Source organism: Gadus morhua, chromosome 2 (assembly GCF_902167405.1).
Source record: "Gadus morhua chromosome 2, gadMor3.0, whole genome shotgun sequence".
Taxonomy (NCBI): domain Eukaryota; kingdom Metazoa; phylum Chordata; class Actinopteri; order Gadiformes; family Gadidae; genus Gadus; species Gadus morhua.
In genome coordinates this window covers 3,716,462-3,732,668 of record NC_044049.1, presented here as the reverse complement: position 1 = coordinate 3,732,668, position 16,207 = coordinate 3,716,462, and the positions used below count along the sequence as shown (strand labels likewise).

The window sequence follows — 16,207 nt, the reverse complement described above, 5'->3', positions numbered from 1 at the left end:
CCTGTTGGATACACAATGGAGAGTAGGATATAGCCCAACAACAAATTGGCGTATTTACTACAACCCCCTGTCCTGGAAAACACTGTAAACGGTTTAAACAGTAACCAGATGTAACACTCTGCGTTGGTAGAGAGCAAACAGTAAACAATGTGAAGCACTCACACACACACAACGACTCACGCACACACACATCAAGTACATAAAAACAATTTGAGCTGACCAGCATCTTTTGTGAAATATTGTGTAATTTGCAGAGTTAATATGGTAACTTGACCATCATCTTTTATCCATCATCTTATTTCTTACTTTCTCTCTTTCTCGCTGAACTTCTGACCCCTCTCTCTTTCGATCTTACTTTCTCTCTTGAAGTAAATTGGCTTATCCTCCTCTATGCCAGACAGGCAATCTCTTCCTCTCTCACTGTTCTTCTTTCCCTTGGTCTCTTCCTCTGTCTGTCTGTCTGTCTGTCTGTCTGTCTGTCTGTCTGTCTGTCTGTGTCTGTCACTCTTTCTCTCTCGCTCTCTCCCTTTCTCTCTCCCTCCCTGTCCCTCTGCTTATCCTCTCCTATGCCTGTCAAGCAAAAATAATTTCATGCAGAAATCAAGAGTATTCATTTTTATGTATAATCTTTTTATTTTATTTTACATATCAATATTTTCCACTTTTACAAATATGTTCACTGTATACAAAAAGGCAGCAACAGAGCTTTACAAGTAAGAGCTTCCCAAAGTAAACAGGGAAAATTAACGATCCCATTGAAAATACTGTGCGTGATTTTCAATGTAAACTAATTAGCGGACAAATATTCCAGTTTGATGTTTGTTTTTTTTGGGCCATTTTGGTTGTGATTGAATCGAAGGAAAAACTGCAGTGTGGTGTGTCTACATTCCGGCACATACACATCTTATTGTGTGTGCAGGTATTCAGTGTGCTCTCTCATGGGTGACACTGAGAGACACATATCTAGTGGTAACTTTATGTCTGCGCGTCTCTTAAAGACGTGACTGGACAAGCTCCTGCATTATCATGTTTGTTGACAGACCTCACACACACACACACACACACACACACACACACACACACACACACACACACACACACACACACACACACACACATACACACACACACACACACACACACACACACACACACACAGGCAAGCAAGCTTGCCACCATAGAGAGCGTGAACCTCTTTGTTAATCCTAAACGGTTTGACATCCCAGTGTGTCTGGGTCACCATGTTTTTGAGGTCTCCGACTCGCCTCAGAATGATTAAATTAAGAGCACAACACTATGGAGTTACCACGCTACATCTGGAGCTGGAGCCGTTTTAAAATGAGCTAAAACCAACTTTTTATGGTGTTAGGCAATATGCCACAGAAGCAAATGTCGTACCCCAGGGAATGAAAGTACACACAAACACACTATCTGTTCTGTGTGAGTTGTGAGCAGTATAATTCGGGTGCCTTGTAGCATGAATCAACAATACAGTATCGGACGTTATCTCTCCGTTCTCAGCTTTCTGGTATAGTTACATTTTGGTATGCATCACAGTTGAAACTAAATACGGGGATGAGTTTCCCTTTGTAACGTTTGGAATCGTCTCAATGGAGGATAGGGAGGGTGAGTGCTGAAGAATGAGGAAGGGGACTTAGCCTTGAGTCAGGCCGGACTTAACAGCTACTTAGACCGTCTGACATTCTGCAGGCAAAGCCCTTTGATTGACTCTGTTGGTACAAAATGCATTTTTAATCTTCAAAGATTTTAATCTGATGTTTTGTCTGTCGGTGAGTCACAAGAGATAGGGGTGGAAGGCTGCACAGTCACATTATTTTAACAAGAGAGAAAAAAACAACACAGACACTTATAAAAAAATAACATTAGAAATTGTATTTGTACAAAAGCAGTAGAGCCGAAGGAAGCTATACAAGAGAGCAATGCGCGGTGGAGCCGTCTTCGACAACGCTTCATTTGGTGACAAAAGAGGTCATTCACAGCAAGCACGACTCCTTTAAGGTAGTGCTGAGGGTGCTTCAACATAGCAAAAATACAACCCATCATATTAATGGGGTTTAGATCAGTTGTTACAACTGGGAAATGGCAGCACAGCCCAATATCAGTGCACACCTCTTTACTACTAATAGGGACCCACCTCTGGCATAATTTAACCCTCAATTTCAATCTATAGCCCTCAATCTGAGGGGGTTGTCCATCTGGTAGGAAACTGCGGAAGTCAGCTACATCGTATTTAAGGGAATATCCCTTTTTTTTAATATCTCCAATCTCTTTGTTTATTGTCCAGTTAGACAAACACTTTATATTTACAACGTTTTTAATGTTCCGCGTCTCTGTTCCTGGATGGCCGGTCCCGCCCACTGCCACTGCTATCGCCCAGAGCAGTTGCCAAGACGCCGCCAGCACACCACAACAGAACGCCCCCAGTCAGTCTCCCCAGTGCAGTGCAGTCCGAGCCGTCAGAAGTAGCTGGGCTTGTGCGTGCACATATTGTTGTTCGAGGTGCAGTGATCCTGGAGCAGCAGCTCCTCGTACTCCAGGTTACCGTTCTGAACGGCAGGCTCGGGACTCAAGGCCTCGGGCTGCTTCTTAGGCAGCTCCCCATTGTCTAGGCTGGTCCGCACGCCCTCCAGTTCCAGCTGGGAGGGCTCGCAGTCCAGGTGGTTCAGGTGGCTTTTGCCCCTTCTTTTGCGGAGGTAGCAAACGAGCCCCACGGCCGCTGCTATCAGCACCAGTGACAACAAGATGGCCAGGGCCGGCACTAGCATGGTGGTCAACCGCTTGTCCTCTACGCGGGCCCCCACGGTGCTCTGATGCTGGCCCACCGTGCGGGCCTCAGTGCAGGAACTGTCCATACCGATAGGGGTGCCCAGAGGCCTGGCGCACACGGCGTACGTGGAGTTTGGCTTCAGGCCTCTGAGTGTGTACTCCGGGTAGTTGGCGGGAACGCTCAGGTCGATCGGCCGGCGGTCGGGCCCCGAGAGGTTCCGGTAGGTCAGGCGGATTCCACGGATGTACGGTCGCCTCTCGATGTAGCGGTGAAGGTCCAGCCGTATGGTGGTCGAGGTCACGGCCCGGGAGCTGATGTCCGCTGTGTCCGAGATGACCGTTGCCATGGACACCTCGGCCTCAGGCACGGAGGGTGAATGATGACGGGGGATCTCGCAGTAGACGCCCGAGGTGCCGGGTTGACAGGCGCATGCTACCTGGCCACGTCGGTCCAGCCGACACAGTCCACCGTTAGAGCAGGTGTTGGGATGGCACGAAGTCGGCTGCATCTCATTGTCAATGCTGCTGCTGCTGCTGGGGCTGGCATGGACGGGTGGCAAAGAATTGTCGTCTTCCGGGTCCAAGGAGTAGTCGCTGGGCATCGGATCGAGAAAAGCCTCAGATGTACTTAGGGGGAGGGTCACAGGGTCAGCTGCGGTGGTGGTGGTCTTGACCGTGGTGGTGGTCACTCTGGTCGTAATAGGGCAACCAAACTCACTGTGCTCCATCCTCTGCAGAACCTTCCCAGCATTTATCGGGGGGAAGTGGCAGCGGGTCTCCTCGGTTCTGTGCAGGGTAATTCCCTTGGTCTTCAGCCAGTTTGGAAACCATGCAAGGTTGCACAGGCAGTTGAAGGGATTCTCTGCTACTTTTAGTTTCTCCAAGTGGGGGAAAAGCTTCGGGAATTCCTCGGGGAGACCCTGTAAACTCAGGCTGCTGATGTCCAACTCGTGAAGTTCCCCCAGATTCTGCAGATCCTTTACATCCAGGGGTCCCATGGGGTTCCCTCCGAGGCTGAGGTGGATCAACCCTCTTGCTTCCTTCAGCGCCGGAGGGAACACCTCCAGTTGATTCTCTGATATGTCCAGATCATGGAGATTACCCAGACTGGCCATGAGCTCATCATCGAGGTGGGTGAGCCCGACTCCCGCCAACCTCAGGGACTCGAGGTTTGGGGTCTTGAGGTCTTCCGGACCGAGAATCGGGAACACATTATAGCGGAGGTCCAGCAGCCTCAGCCTGGGTAAGGACAGCGCCGGCAGTGTAGTAAGCTGGTTTCCCTGTAGCTTGAGCTCTATCAGCTGCTCCAAGCCACTAAAGGCCGCCGGGTGGATGGTCTTGATGTGGTTGCTGTACAAGTAGAGCCGCTCCAGAAGAGGCATGCCGTGGAAGCAGTGTTCGGAGACGTACGTGATCTGGTTGGAGTTCAGGTCCAGGTTCCTCAGGGAGATCAAGGGCTGGAACACCCTATCGGGAAGCGCCGTCAGCTTGTTCTGACTGAGGTCCAGCATCTCAAGGCTCTCCAGGCCGTCAAAGTCCTCCTCGGTTAGTCCCTCGATGCCGTTGGAAAAGAGGTAGAGGTTCTGCGTGGCCGGGGGTACCCCCTGAGGGATGGTGGGTGAATGCCGCTGGAAGCAGAAGATGGACTCCAGAGTGGAGCAGGAGCAGTCCTTCGGGCAGTCGCTTGGCAAGGCAGCGTCCGGTAGGAGGAGAAGAAGCAGAAGGAGGAACAGGGGAGTCAGCGGAGTGAGGAGGACCTTCATCTTGGCAGTGTGTCTCTCTCTCTCCTTCCCCCCGCTCAGCCTGAAACGAAAGAGAACAAGAATGCGATCAGTGACCTGTGACTTCAGAGGCTCGAAGGACACGAAGAGAATGGAACAGGTGGTACGAATTGTGTCTTCTCGCAAGGCATTGTACCCCTGTCGTACACATCAGTTACTTTGTCGTAGTGACACCGCAGAGGCAGAATGTAATACGTGAATGTGCTTGACGTTTCAAATTATTTTACATCATTCTACTATAATACCGTTGAATGAGGTGCGAACAAAAAAAAATTATGCTGAATTATGTTACTAAATTTTATACTTTCGCCCGAGCCTTCGCATCAGGGGCCTGCATGCTCCTGTGATCAAAAGCAGTCCCCTGGCACAAGGCTGCTCAGGCAATAAGCTGCCTGGCTGACCCCGGGGGCTGTGAGCAGCTTTCCCCCGTACTCATAAAGACGTCTGCTCCGTGGCACCGGTCCACGCTGCTCTGGCTCGGACCGCGCTGCGTTCTCGGTGCAACGTGCTGTGTAATTGATAGTATTGAGCGAAGCAGAACCTCGGCTTCGCTCTTTACAGTGGCAGATACTTGGACGCAATAGGTGCTCTTTGTTGCTGCTGCTGTGTGTGTGTGTGTGTGTGTGTGTGTGTGTGTGTGTGTGTGTGTGTGTGTGTGTGTGTGTGTGTCCCAGCTAGTAGTGAGTGCCACTGTACACATGCTGTGGGTGAACTCAGGGGTTGCGGGGGGTTGAGGGGATAATCTTCACAACGCAACCCATGACCACTGAGCCTCCCCCGGGCCCAGTAGTATCTCCCCATGTAGATCTGCATCTTTAATCTGAGTCCCGGGCTGACGAGTGAAGCTTGCACGGGGCATGAATAACCTCGGCCATCGTGATAAAGTTATACGAACAAGGCCTCACTCGGAGCCTTCACTCAGGAACGACCTCGCCGCCGACAGCGCTCCGGTTTCTCCGGTTTCGTCCCGTCCAACACCGTGTCAGCACTATGCCCCCCGTGTGTGTGTGTGTGTGCGTCCACCGCGGCGGAGAGCAGGGGCCCGCCGTCTGTCCGGCTGTGATTTAGTCCGCACCGTTCTAAACTGGGGAGATGAACTGCAGTGGTAGCTCAAACGCCGCCTCTCCCCCTTCTCCCCCCCCCCCCCCCCCCCCCGGGATTATAAATAACACGACGACTGGCGTGCTCATGTTGTCGTTACACGGAGGACGACGCACAAACTCGGCTCGACACGTCGTCTTAAAACTAATAAAAACGCGTGAGGAATGTGTTTTTAGATTTGTGCCGTTGTCTCCTGAGATCTCCAGAGGGCCTCTTAAGGACTCGCAAGGAGGTGGGGGGGGGGGGCTCAGGACTTGAAAGGGGTTGAGGGGGGGGATCAGAGATATGGGGGTGGGAGGGGATGCAGGGTAGGAGAGAAAATAGATTCAGCGATGCATCAACCTCTGAGAACCCGGGGGGGGGGGGGGGGCATAACCTGTTTCTATGACCTCTTTGCTTCGCACGACTAGTAAATCTATTCTCAGTGATTCCGTGTGACAGTGGGGCCTCCCGTAGTCAATACAGTCACCAGGGCAGTGAAATGGAGGCTGACGCTCGTAAAGTGATGGTTTTGTGCTCTTTTTATGACTTAAATGAAAACCTCATTTGTCCACGGGGGATGTATTGTGTTTTGTGCTGCAGTCCCAGTTAAGCTGTATTTGGTTAACCGATCCCCCCTTCTTTGCACGCTTGCCCTCTCTCATTGTGTTTTCCTTCCTCGCGTGCTTGTGACCGAGTGGAACAGTTTTACCAAAATATTTCCGTTAATCTCCTCAACTCGTGTCAAAAGAGTTAGCAAAGGTTTGCATCCCATATGGAGCCCGCTAATGTCAGTGTAGCCTCATGTAGCACAGGCTTGGTGACAGCGCATGCTAAAATGATGAAATGCGTCAAGGCGCGTTAAACGCATCAGAAGAGCTGCTGCAAGCTTAGATGTTTGTCATCCGTCACATTCGATCCTTCAACCCTTGCTCTCCATCCACTATTCAGTGACACTGCTTCTCATGCTGTCACCAATCTCCCAACTTGGAGGACAGATCAAAAGCATTGTCGGTGAATGACGAGGGGGCAGGAGATGAAGGGCTGGTGTCGTTCCATTGTACCATAGCCTTGGCATTTACTCTCGGCATACTTTTCCCCCCACTTCTTCTTAGATGTTGCAACCCCTCCCATGAAACAATATTCAGATTTCATCCTCTTGATGGTTAGACTGTTCTAATCTTTGGTAAACCTCAAACAAAGCACATATTTGCGTGGATAGCGCTTTTTTCCCCCCATGACGTTCAATGGGGCCATCCCATCTTGAACTGTGAAATGCCTCAGCATTCTTTAATTTGCTGCATCTGTGCAGACATAAACAGAAGAGCTAGTGGAGGTCAGAGCGACACTGTATACAATCCTGTGGTTGAACCAAGCAGACAGTCCTGTAGCACCTGCTAAAGGGAGAACCTCCTCTGTAACCTTTGCCAGCCACGCGGGAATGCTGGGCCTACTCATTGGAACTGCTTACGGACGCACGCACGTTACGTTAACGGGAAGGGGTCGACGCGACGTCTCGGAGGAGTCGCCTTGTTGTACCTGAACTATGTACCCAGGGAGCACTAGGAAACACATCGGGTTCCGTACTCTTCACCTTTCTGGATTACACCGCGCGCCTCGACTCCAAACGAAGGCTTAGAAAAGAGCGAGAGTCCCATAGAACGCTTCTGTCAACACGAGGATCAGGGATCAGGAGAGGCAACGACGGACGGGAGAGGACGGAAAACGAAAGAGAAAAAGAGACGGAGGAAAAACAAAACTGGAGCCGACTGTGTGTGCAGAGCGAGGGATAATAAAGGCTTTAGGAAGCTAAACAGATGATCAGTCGAGAGAGAGAGAGAGAGAGAGAGAGAGAGAGAGAGAGAGAGAGAGAGAGAGAGACGGCTCACTTGCCCTACTCGGTGACTTTGTGCAGCGGATCCCACACACTGTGGCCTCGCCGCAGTGCAGGACGGGGTGTTTCCCACAGGTGTTAAGTGAGGCCTAGCCTTAAACCCAAGGGGGTTTGTTTTCACTGGAAGAGGCTGGCTGGCCGGGAAGCAGAGGGCGAGAGGAAGTAGGAGAGAGAGAGAGGAGAGGGGGAGAGAGGAGAGGAGGGAAGGTGACGAGAAAGAGGGGAGGAGGTAAGGTTTCGAGAGAGAGAGAAGAGGAGGTAAGGTTACGGGAGAGAGAAAGAGAAGAGCACAAAGAAGCGGACCAAGACAGACAAGTGTGCAACTCTGTGTGTGTGTGTGGGTGTGTGTGTGTGTGTTTGTGTTTGTATCTCCCTCCCTCCCTCCCAAAACTCAGACCTCTTCGCCTGAGTTGTAATTTCCTCTCCCCCCGCCCCGTTTGCCCGTGGAGACATTCCTGAGACGGGCACCAGCTGAGGCCGTGGAAGCAGAGGTTCTCCCCAGCTCGGCTCTCTGAGCGGGTCCTATGGGGGCCTGTAGCGGCCATACCGATTAACAGGAAACGCGTGTGATGCAATAAATTAAGCATCCGAATAAAATCATGCAACACCGAGTTAGGAAAACACACCAGCCCCCCTCCTCCTCCCAGATATGAAGAAATGTGAAAGGACCCCTTCGAACTTTTGCCAACTCTATCTCTTTCTTTGTTCCCTCTCTTCGAGACGTAGGGGATGAAAACATCAGCGAGGTCGTAGCCACTGGAGCAAATGGAAAGTTTTTGGTCTCGGGTGGGGGTGGTGGGGGGGTACCAGGAGGGCGGGGGCCGGGCTTAGGGAGGGTGAAGTGGGTACTTTGTCAATTAAAGTCCTGCGCTCCAACGTCAACAGCTCTTATCTACAGGGGGGAGGGCCGGCTGGTGGGGTATGAAATGAAAGGGATAAGGCGTGTGTGTGTGTGTGTGTGTGTGTGTGTGTGTGTGTGTGTGTGTGTGTGTGTGTGTGTGTGTGTGTGTGTGTGTGTGTGTGTGTGTGTGTGTGTGTGTGTGTGTGTGTGTGGGGACACGTAGGTCCATAGGGCGTTAGCATAATCCATGAGGTCTGGTGGGAGACTGGATGTGTGTGTGTGTGTGTCGTTAGAGGAGGACGTGCAACACATCAACTCCCGATAAGGTGATGCAGCTTCTCGTTACTGAGTCCATACTCCCATGAAAGAATCTGTCTCTTTGTCTCTCTCTCTCTCGCCTCTCTCTCTCGCCCCTCTCTCTCTCTCTCGCCTCTCTCTTGTCTCTCTCGCCCCTCTCTCTCTCTCTCTCTCTCTCTCTCTCTCTCTCTCGCCTCTCTCTCTCTCTCTCCTTGTGATCTGGGGCCATAATCCCCATGCTATTTGCATTAGTGTGTATGATCTACAGCTCTTCCGATCAGCAGGGGCCCCGGCCCCGGGGACGACACGTACAGAAGGACCCCTCTGTATCGCACACCATCTCCATCCCTCAGCTCAGACGTACACACAGCCATCCCCAGACAACCCACGGCCGGTAAACAAGGAGAAACGCTGTCCTCTGTAGACAGATGGAAGAAAGCGTCATTCCAGTCACACTCTGATCGGTCGTACCTGTTGTGCAGGACGTGTCAGATAAGCATTCTGAGCACGTCCGGATCGAAGAGCACGCTCATTGCGAATTGTTCCAATAGTAGTAGATCTGGCATGCCGGTGTGTTTTAAATAGTTCTAGACAAGGGATGCATTCATTGTCATGTGCAACGCAGTACCACATGGGATGCAGATCGTAAAAAAAGCCGATCACAGTCGAGGGAAGAAGGTGGTTTCCGAACTCTGAGGTCAGCCGATGCGGCGTTATCCCGACGCAGAGCGAGGAGGGGTGGGTGGTGGACTGGGGACCGGGGGCCGACGTTTCTACCACGCCCGTCAGTGGCAATCCTTCTCCTGCAGCCGCAGCACCGGCGCGGTGGCTTCGTATCCTGGATCCGGCGGAGGCCTGAGAGCCCAAATAGTTCAACAAAGCCCCACGCTCACTCAAGATCTTGAATTGATTTCAATCCCGAGACCGCGGAAAGAAAGGACAACGGGAGAATCCCGCGACAGATCCGCAAAATGGTTCCAGATCCACAAGGATCCGGTCGAAGCCTCAACCGGACTGGCCGTTAGGAAACGGAAATTACATTTCCCATCGCTCCCTTCACCCTCCGTCTACCCTTCTGACGTTTTAATTCAGTTGAGCGTTGGGACGTTTTGATTGGGCACACGCATAACTCATCGCATCCAGGCCGACCAATGAGAGGGGAGGTGGCGGCAGGTTACTGGAAGCTGCTGGGTCTACAGAAGGGATGAACCCGAGGCTACAAACTAAAAACAGTAAACGGACACCAGACAAAGAGTTGTTGCGCTGCAGGACAGACGCAGGTCAGCTGCGCGCGGGCTGGGGTAATATTACAAGATTCCCATACAGACAGCGATTGCTTTACTGCTCAATAAAGCAGAAAAGGTCTTAAGAGAGCTTTAAGGTCAGGTGGTCGCTCTCTGCACCCCCTCCAGTACTAAATCAGCTGCAGATACCATCAGGCCAGAACAAAGCCCCCCGACCAATGAAGTGTAGAAGAACTCCAGGGGTCAGAGGTCGGGCTGAGATTAGTGTTTCCGATGCTGCTCAATGTTGTGTGTCCTCTATTGTTACTGTGGTCCAGAAGACCCAGATAACGATCCATGTTTGACATAGGCACACGCCCAGCTCTGGTTTCACACACATACACACACTCATACTCACATACACACATAAACACGTGCACACACACACACACACACACACACACCTGGAGCTTTGAACGCGTCCATGCCATAGCAGGTGCTCTCTGTCCTCCTCTGGGGCGATGGGAAATCCTAAACCTCCACAGTGTGTCTGGGTAAACGAGACGACCTGCGCCTCAACCCCTTTAGCTCACTGAGCTCCAGCCAACACGCCCTCCCTCCCACCTCCTAGCCTCCAGCCCCGGCCGGCCGGCCGCACTCTCCAGTCTCCCACCCCAGGGACCAGACCAGACCAGACCCGATTCAGGTGCTCGCTTGGCCGTCCTCTGAGCCTCTCAGCCTTAGAGCACTGAGGTCAGGCACGCGCTGCCCGGTCCAAAAGGAGACGTGGGCCATTTCCTCTTCGTATTCCGGCCAGAGGAAATAAGTGTTTGTGCTGGTCAGATCCCAGAGCTGATTTCATTTTGCACCAGAAGCACAAAAAACCTCAAAGAGAAAAACTGTCTGGCATAACACAGCTCCATTCTAAAGTTTATTTTTATCGATCTCTTTCTTTCTCAACCTCCTATCTCTCCATCAGTCTCTCTCTCTCTCTCTCACTCCCCCCCCCCCCCCCCCAAGCCATAGACCAACACACAGTGCCTTCTTGTCTGCTCACATGAGTGATGGTCCAGACCCTGATGTCTATCTGTCATCAGTGGACTCTGCCCTGTGACCTGGAGGGACCGAAACTCACCCAGGTCACCGTCGGCGTCCCCCTGTCAGCAGTGTCCCAATGGGTGGACAATGTGCAGCTTTGACACACATGCATACATGTGCATGCACACACACACACAGACACACACACACACACAAAATCAAAACACAACAATGGAGAGCAGTCTTTCATGCTGTTGTTCTGTCATCGTATCGGTTTGATCCATTAATAGTTGCTCTCAGTGCTTTGAATCTGCTCTACACTGTGTCCTGTCAGGGTTTGTCAGTAATTAACCAGGGGATTATTAACCAGTCTTTGCTGCCGATCTAGTTGATCAGGTTGTCGTTCATTCACCTACACACAAAACTTCCTCTCTCTCTCTCTCTCTCTCTCTCTCTCTCAATGCTGTCTCTCTCTCAATTCCTCTCTGTCTCACTCTCTCCTTTTCAGAATCTCTCTTCTACCTCTCCGTCTCTCTCTCTCTCCCTCTCTTCCTCTCTGTGTGTCTCTCTCTCTCTCTCACATTCACATGCTCTTTCTAGCAGACTGTGCGGATCCCCACATTGTGTATGAATGAAAAGCTCCAGACGCAGGTGTCTATCTATTGTTGTCGAGGTGTTGCCTGTGGACTCCTATGTAATAACAGCGTGATTTACAGGTGTGTGGATACACACCTTTTGTGTTTCTCCTCGTGCAAACAGTGTTTGGTTCAAGTGGTATGCTTGCGGCCTGGACGGACCAGTTCTGGTGAGTGTGCCGCTGGACAGGATGTCGTCCCATCTGCCTCGCGTGTCACTTGCATAGCATTTCAAATGACAGGCATAGCTGCACACACACACAGGGCCACGGAAAGCTATTCTTCTGATGTCATTGCATTGTTAGTCTCGGCAGCTGACTCAGGTATGCTCACCCGAGTTCAGAAGTGAAGCGCCACACGCGACATTAGCGCGTGCGTGTGTGTGTGTGTGTGTGTGTGTGTGTGTGTGTCGGTTTGTGTGTGTGTGTGCGCAATGGGAGAGGGCGGTAGGTGGGGTTGAAACCTCATTCCATCCTGATGTTGCAATTCGCGCTCCACGTTTGACCCCACATGCGACGGCGCTCGCAGTGAAACTCTACGCCGCAGCGAGCGCGGGGCACGTGGAACGCCGACAGGACGCTGCCGGGGCCTTCGCTCGCTGGGTAAATATTGTTCTCCGGAAAACTCCAGAAACATTTGGCAGGGACTGAGGACAAACACCCCCCCGGGGCCTGCTCAGGCTTTCTTCGTTTGCGCATTGCTCGCGGATCATGGCGCCTACTTGGCAAACACCGTCCCCTTCTCCCCCTCCCGCCCTCCTGCCCTCCTCTTGAGTCGGGGCCGAGTGCAGACGGATCCCGCGGACCTCCCACTTTGCCTCTCTGCCCCGGTGTTGATGTCAGGCATTTGTGGATACAAGTCACACAAACAGAAAAACACTCGGGGCGCGGGGAAGGTCAGCTATGAGTCAGGCTCGGCGGCCCGCACGCCTGGCGCGCGTCTCGAATTCCACCTCTCCAGTCGTGTCAATCCGTCTGCTCTCTCTCTCTTCTCCTTCCGTCTCTCTCTCTCTCTGTCGGCTCGCTCGCCCCGCGCTGCTCTCGCTCGCCCCTTCTCCTCAGGTCTGTTTGTGTGTGTGTGTGTATGTGTGTGTGTGTGTGTGTGTGAGTATGACGGGAATCTTATGAAGCCATTGCTTCACACCTCCTGACATAACAGCCCCCCGGGCAGTGTGTGTGTGTGTGTGTGTGTGTGTGTGTGTGTCTGGATACAACATGGAGATACAGAGCATTGCGATAGTGGCAGGTCACACACAGCTACAGCTACATTGCACAATGTTGGAGCTACATCGATACATTTGAATACCCCCACCCTCAAACAGTATCTAGATATGCCTAGAGCATAGAGCCACCTGTTAGGAACCTGTGCTCCCCCTGTTACAAATTACATTCATTCATTCAGCCGTCTATCATCTTGATCTCTGTCACTCGTTCTCCTCTCTCTCTCTCTCTCTCTCTCTCTCTCTCTCTCCCTCTCTCTGACGTTAAACCCAGAGGGGGCAACATCAAAAGAGAACAGTCGGACTGCACTTCTGGTGCAACAAGCCCCCGAGCTCAGGGGCGAGTCGGGACAGGCGGGAGGGAGAGGGGTCGGGGCCCCTTCCATCTCCAAAAGGAACCTGATGGTTTCCTCCGGTGACAAACGCACTAAATCAACCAGGGTCCTACAACTTCTAATTGCCGCCGTCGATCAGGACTCAGTGTGCCGGGAGATAGTTTCCGTCTCCCACAGATTTCGACCTGAGAGGGCGTGTACCCACATTAGCATGATAAACCTGCAGCGTCCCACCTGCCACCCGCCCCCCCCCCGCCCAAGGTGAACAGGACTGGGAGGTGATGAGGACCGCTGATAAGTTTGCCTCGGTTGTGTCGTGAAGTCGCCCAGCCTGACAGAGAGGAAGGCAGTGCAGTGTGCACCTCATCCTCCCCCGGCCGCCTCAGCCTTCCCTCCGCCCTGACAAAGCGGTCCCGCCATCGGTGGCGCCGGGGACACGGCGTCGGCCGTCGCCTCGACGACAGCCGTCGCCACGGCGACCCTTCGGTCCCCACTCACAGAATCCCTAACGTTAAGCCCCTGGCAGCTGGCCGCTCAGCGATGTCCGACCATGACGTGGCGTTGCAACATCTGAAGCGGTAGGATTAGATATTGCGGTAATAACTCGGCCCGCCGACCACCGGCAGGCAGGTTCCCCTGCTGTGGATCAGGCGCCGTGCCCCGCCCGGTGTACCGCCGGCTGGCTCACCTGCGGCAGGCGGTCGGTGCTCAACAAGGCCCTGCCGTCGGTGTCTGTCAAAGGCACAAGACGTCTGTCAGCAGCAACGTATTAAGAGGCGACCGCGGTGCCAAGCAGTGCAATTAGCCGAGCGCAGGTGTGCAGCCGGCCTGCTGGCTCCCCGACCGCGAGCTGGAGAACAACAAGGCTACCTTTTCTCTGAACCACGCCAGCGGTTGTCTCAGTGTGGTGGCCGGGTTTGGCGGTATGCTATAAGTATCATCTATGGAAGCCTCCCTTAGCTTGTGTGTATTTTTTGTGGAAACACTGCGATGTCTTTGGTGACATCGCATCCACAATCCCCACCGCACACACACGTACACACACTCTTAGGCTCTCAACCAGGCCATGTGAGTCCCTATGCCGGGCTTCAGGCATCTGACATTAATGTGGGCCTCTGGTCCCTTCTCATGCCTGCCCTTCAAAGAAAAATACCCTTTGGTGAGGTTTGGGAGAGTGGAATCCCTTACTCCTTCTAAATATATATATATATATAGAGAGAGAGAGAGAGAGAGAGAGAGAGAGAGAGAGAGAGAGAGAGAGAGAGAGAGAGAGAGAGAGAGAGAGAGAGAGAGAGAGAGAGAGAGAGAGAGACCCTCTAAGGAAAAAAATAAACCGTAATGAATGACCCTTTGTCTTCCTGCAGCAGTGAATAGCAGCATGCCTAAATAAAGACCTGTGTGTTCACTCCAATCAACACATCCGTCCCTGCGCGGTACACTGGTCATAAAGTGAGTGGAATCCACAGCCAACTGGTGGTTTGGTAAACAATGTGTGTGTGTGTGTGTGTGTGTGTGTGTGTGTGTGTGTGTGTGTGTGTGTGTGTGTGTGTGTGTGTGTGTGTGTGTGTGTGTGTGTGTGTGTGTGTGTGTGTGTGTGTGTGTGTGTGTGTGTGGGGGCTCGGCACACGCTTCGTCCGAAGTAACTTCTTCCGATGTTGGAAGATACCATTCTACACATTGTTCACGTGTGCACGTGTACCACTGATAGTACGAGCACTGCACACACGGGTAGATCCAGTGCAGAGACAACACGCACGTCTCCAAACCCCAACGATTCAGTTGGCTGGAAAATCAGGTAGGATTTCTCCCGGCCCTCACTCGATCACACACACTGTCTCACAAACACACACACACACACGCTGTATCATACACACACACACACACACACACACTGCATCATACACACACACACACACATACTGTGTCTCATACACACACATACACACTGTGTCTCACACACACACATACACACACACACGCATACGCCCGGTGTCCTCACATGCCATAGTTGGAGACGATAGCTTGCCTTTAAAATTATTAATATAGTAGCTTAAAGCTATCTTTCCAACTGCCAAGTGTTTGGTGTGTCTTTTGGCTATTTCTCACTCCTTCAATGTAGTTAACAGTAAATTAACATGTGTGTGTGTGCCGGGAGTGGCACATCATAAAGTTTTTATTGGAAGTATGTAATTAATTTGAGTTAATTCGGCCCGCGCCCCATGTGTCATCAGAGCACGCGTGTTCATCGTCTTAACTCACCCAATCAGGATGAGGCGTCTCCTCAGCAACTCCCTCCGAGTGAAGTCTGGACGTCTATCTGTGGAGACAATCAAGCAAAACATCAATCAATATACCGTATATTAGTATTTTATACTAGTTTTATACTATTTTTTTCTCAACAACCAGTTCGGTACTCTGTGATTGACAGCTCATCGTTTGATTGGCAGGCGCTAGAGGCCGGTAGACCTGTGTCTCCCTACCCCAGTGGTTCCTGACCTTAGGGTCCCCTCTTGGGGCCCCTGATGTGCATACGGGTTCGCAGGAGATTGCTGACGTAACTCAACCGATATCTGATGATCCGTTTTAGCCTCGTGGTACAAAGCCCGGGCGAACGTCATCCAACCAATCAGTGTGAAGCACAGCCCCACTGGCTGAGCAGGAAGTTCTGTTTTAAACGGGTTTAAGCCGGGAGCCACCGGTCGGCTGTGTGCGGCGTCCAAAAAACGCAACACAGTTGAGCGGGAATTAAGGAATGCGGCCCGGCCACTTTAGCCTGCTCGTCCTCTCGTGTGTGTGTGTGTGTGTGTGTGTGTGTGTGTGTGTGTGTGTGTGTGTGTGTGTGTGTGTGTGTGTGACTGCTAGTCAAAGTATGAGAGCTGTTGCAATCACTAGGATTGCAGTCCTTTGAACATTCACAGCTTTCCTCACAGTTTCGTCAACACAGGAAACTTCCGACTTCACATTTCCTATCTAATGGACTGTGTTATTGTTGAGATGTGGACTCAGAGATTCCTGCGTCTGCTTTTATAAATTTTGCATTTAGTTTTACTACCTGTTTGGCCACTTAAGTGTAGCTA

The 16,207-nt window shown here is 51.9% G+C and overlaps 2 protein-coding genes across 2 annotated transcripts in view; one reads left to right on the top strand and one right to left on the bottom strand.

Moving 5' to 3' along the window:
* coro7 (coronin 7) overlaps positions 1 to 16,207 on the top strand; it is a 110,760-nt gene that overhangs the window by 62,938 nt on the left and 31,615 nt on the right. The window lies entirely within an intron of this gene.
* vasnb (vasorin b) overlaps positions 613 to 16,207 on the bottom strand; it is a 21,020-nt gene continuing 5,425 nt past the window's right edge. The window contains exons 2-3 of the mRNA XM_030349459.1: positions 15,390 to 15,447; positions 613 to 4,590 (exon numbers count right to left, since the gene is read on the bottom strand). Coding sequence (XP_030205319.1) covers positions 2,478 to 4,550 — 2,073 coding nt within the window. The 5' untranslated portion in view covers positions 4,551 to 4,590; positions 15,390 to 15,447 and the 3' untranslated portion in view covers positions 613 to 2,477. The remainder of the gene's footprint in view (positions 4,591 to 15,389; positions 15,448 to 16,207) is intronic.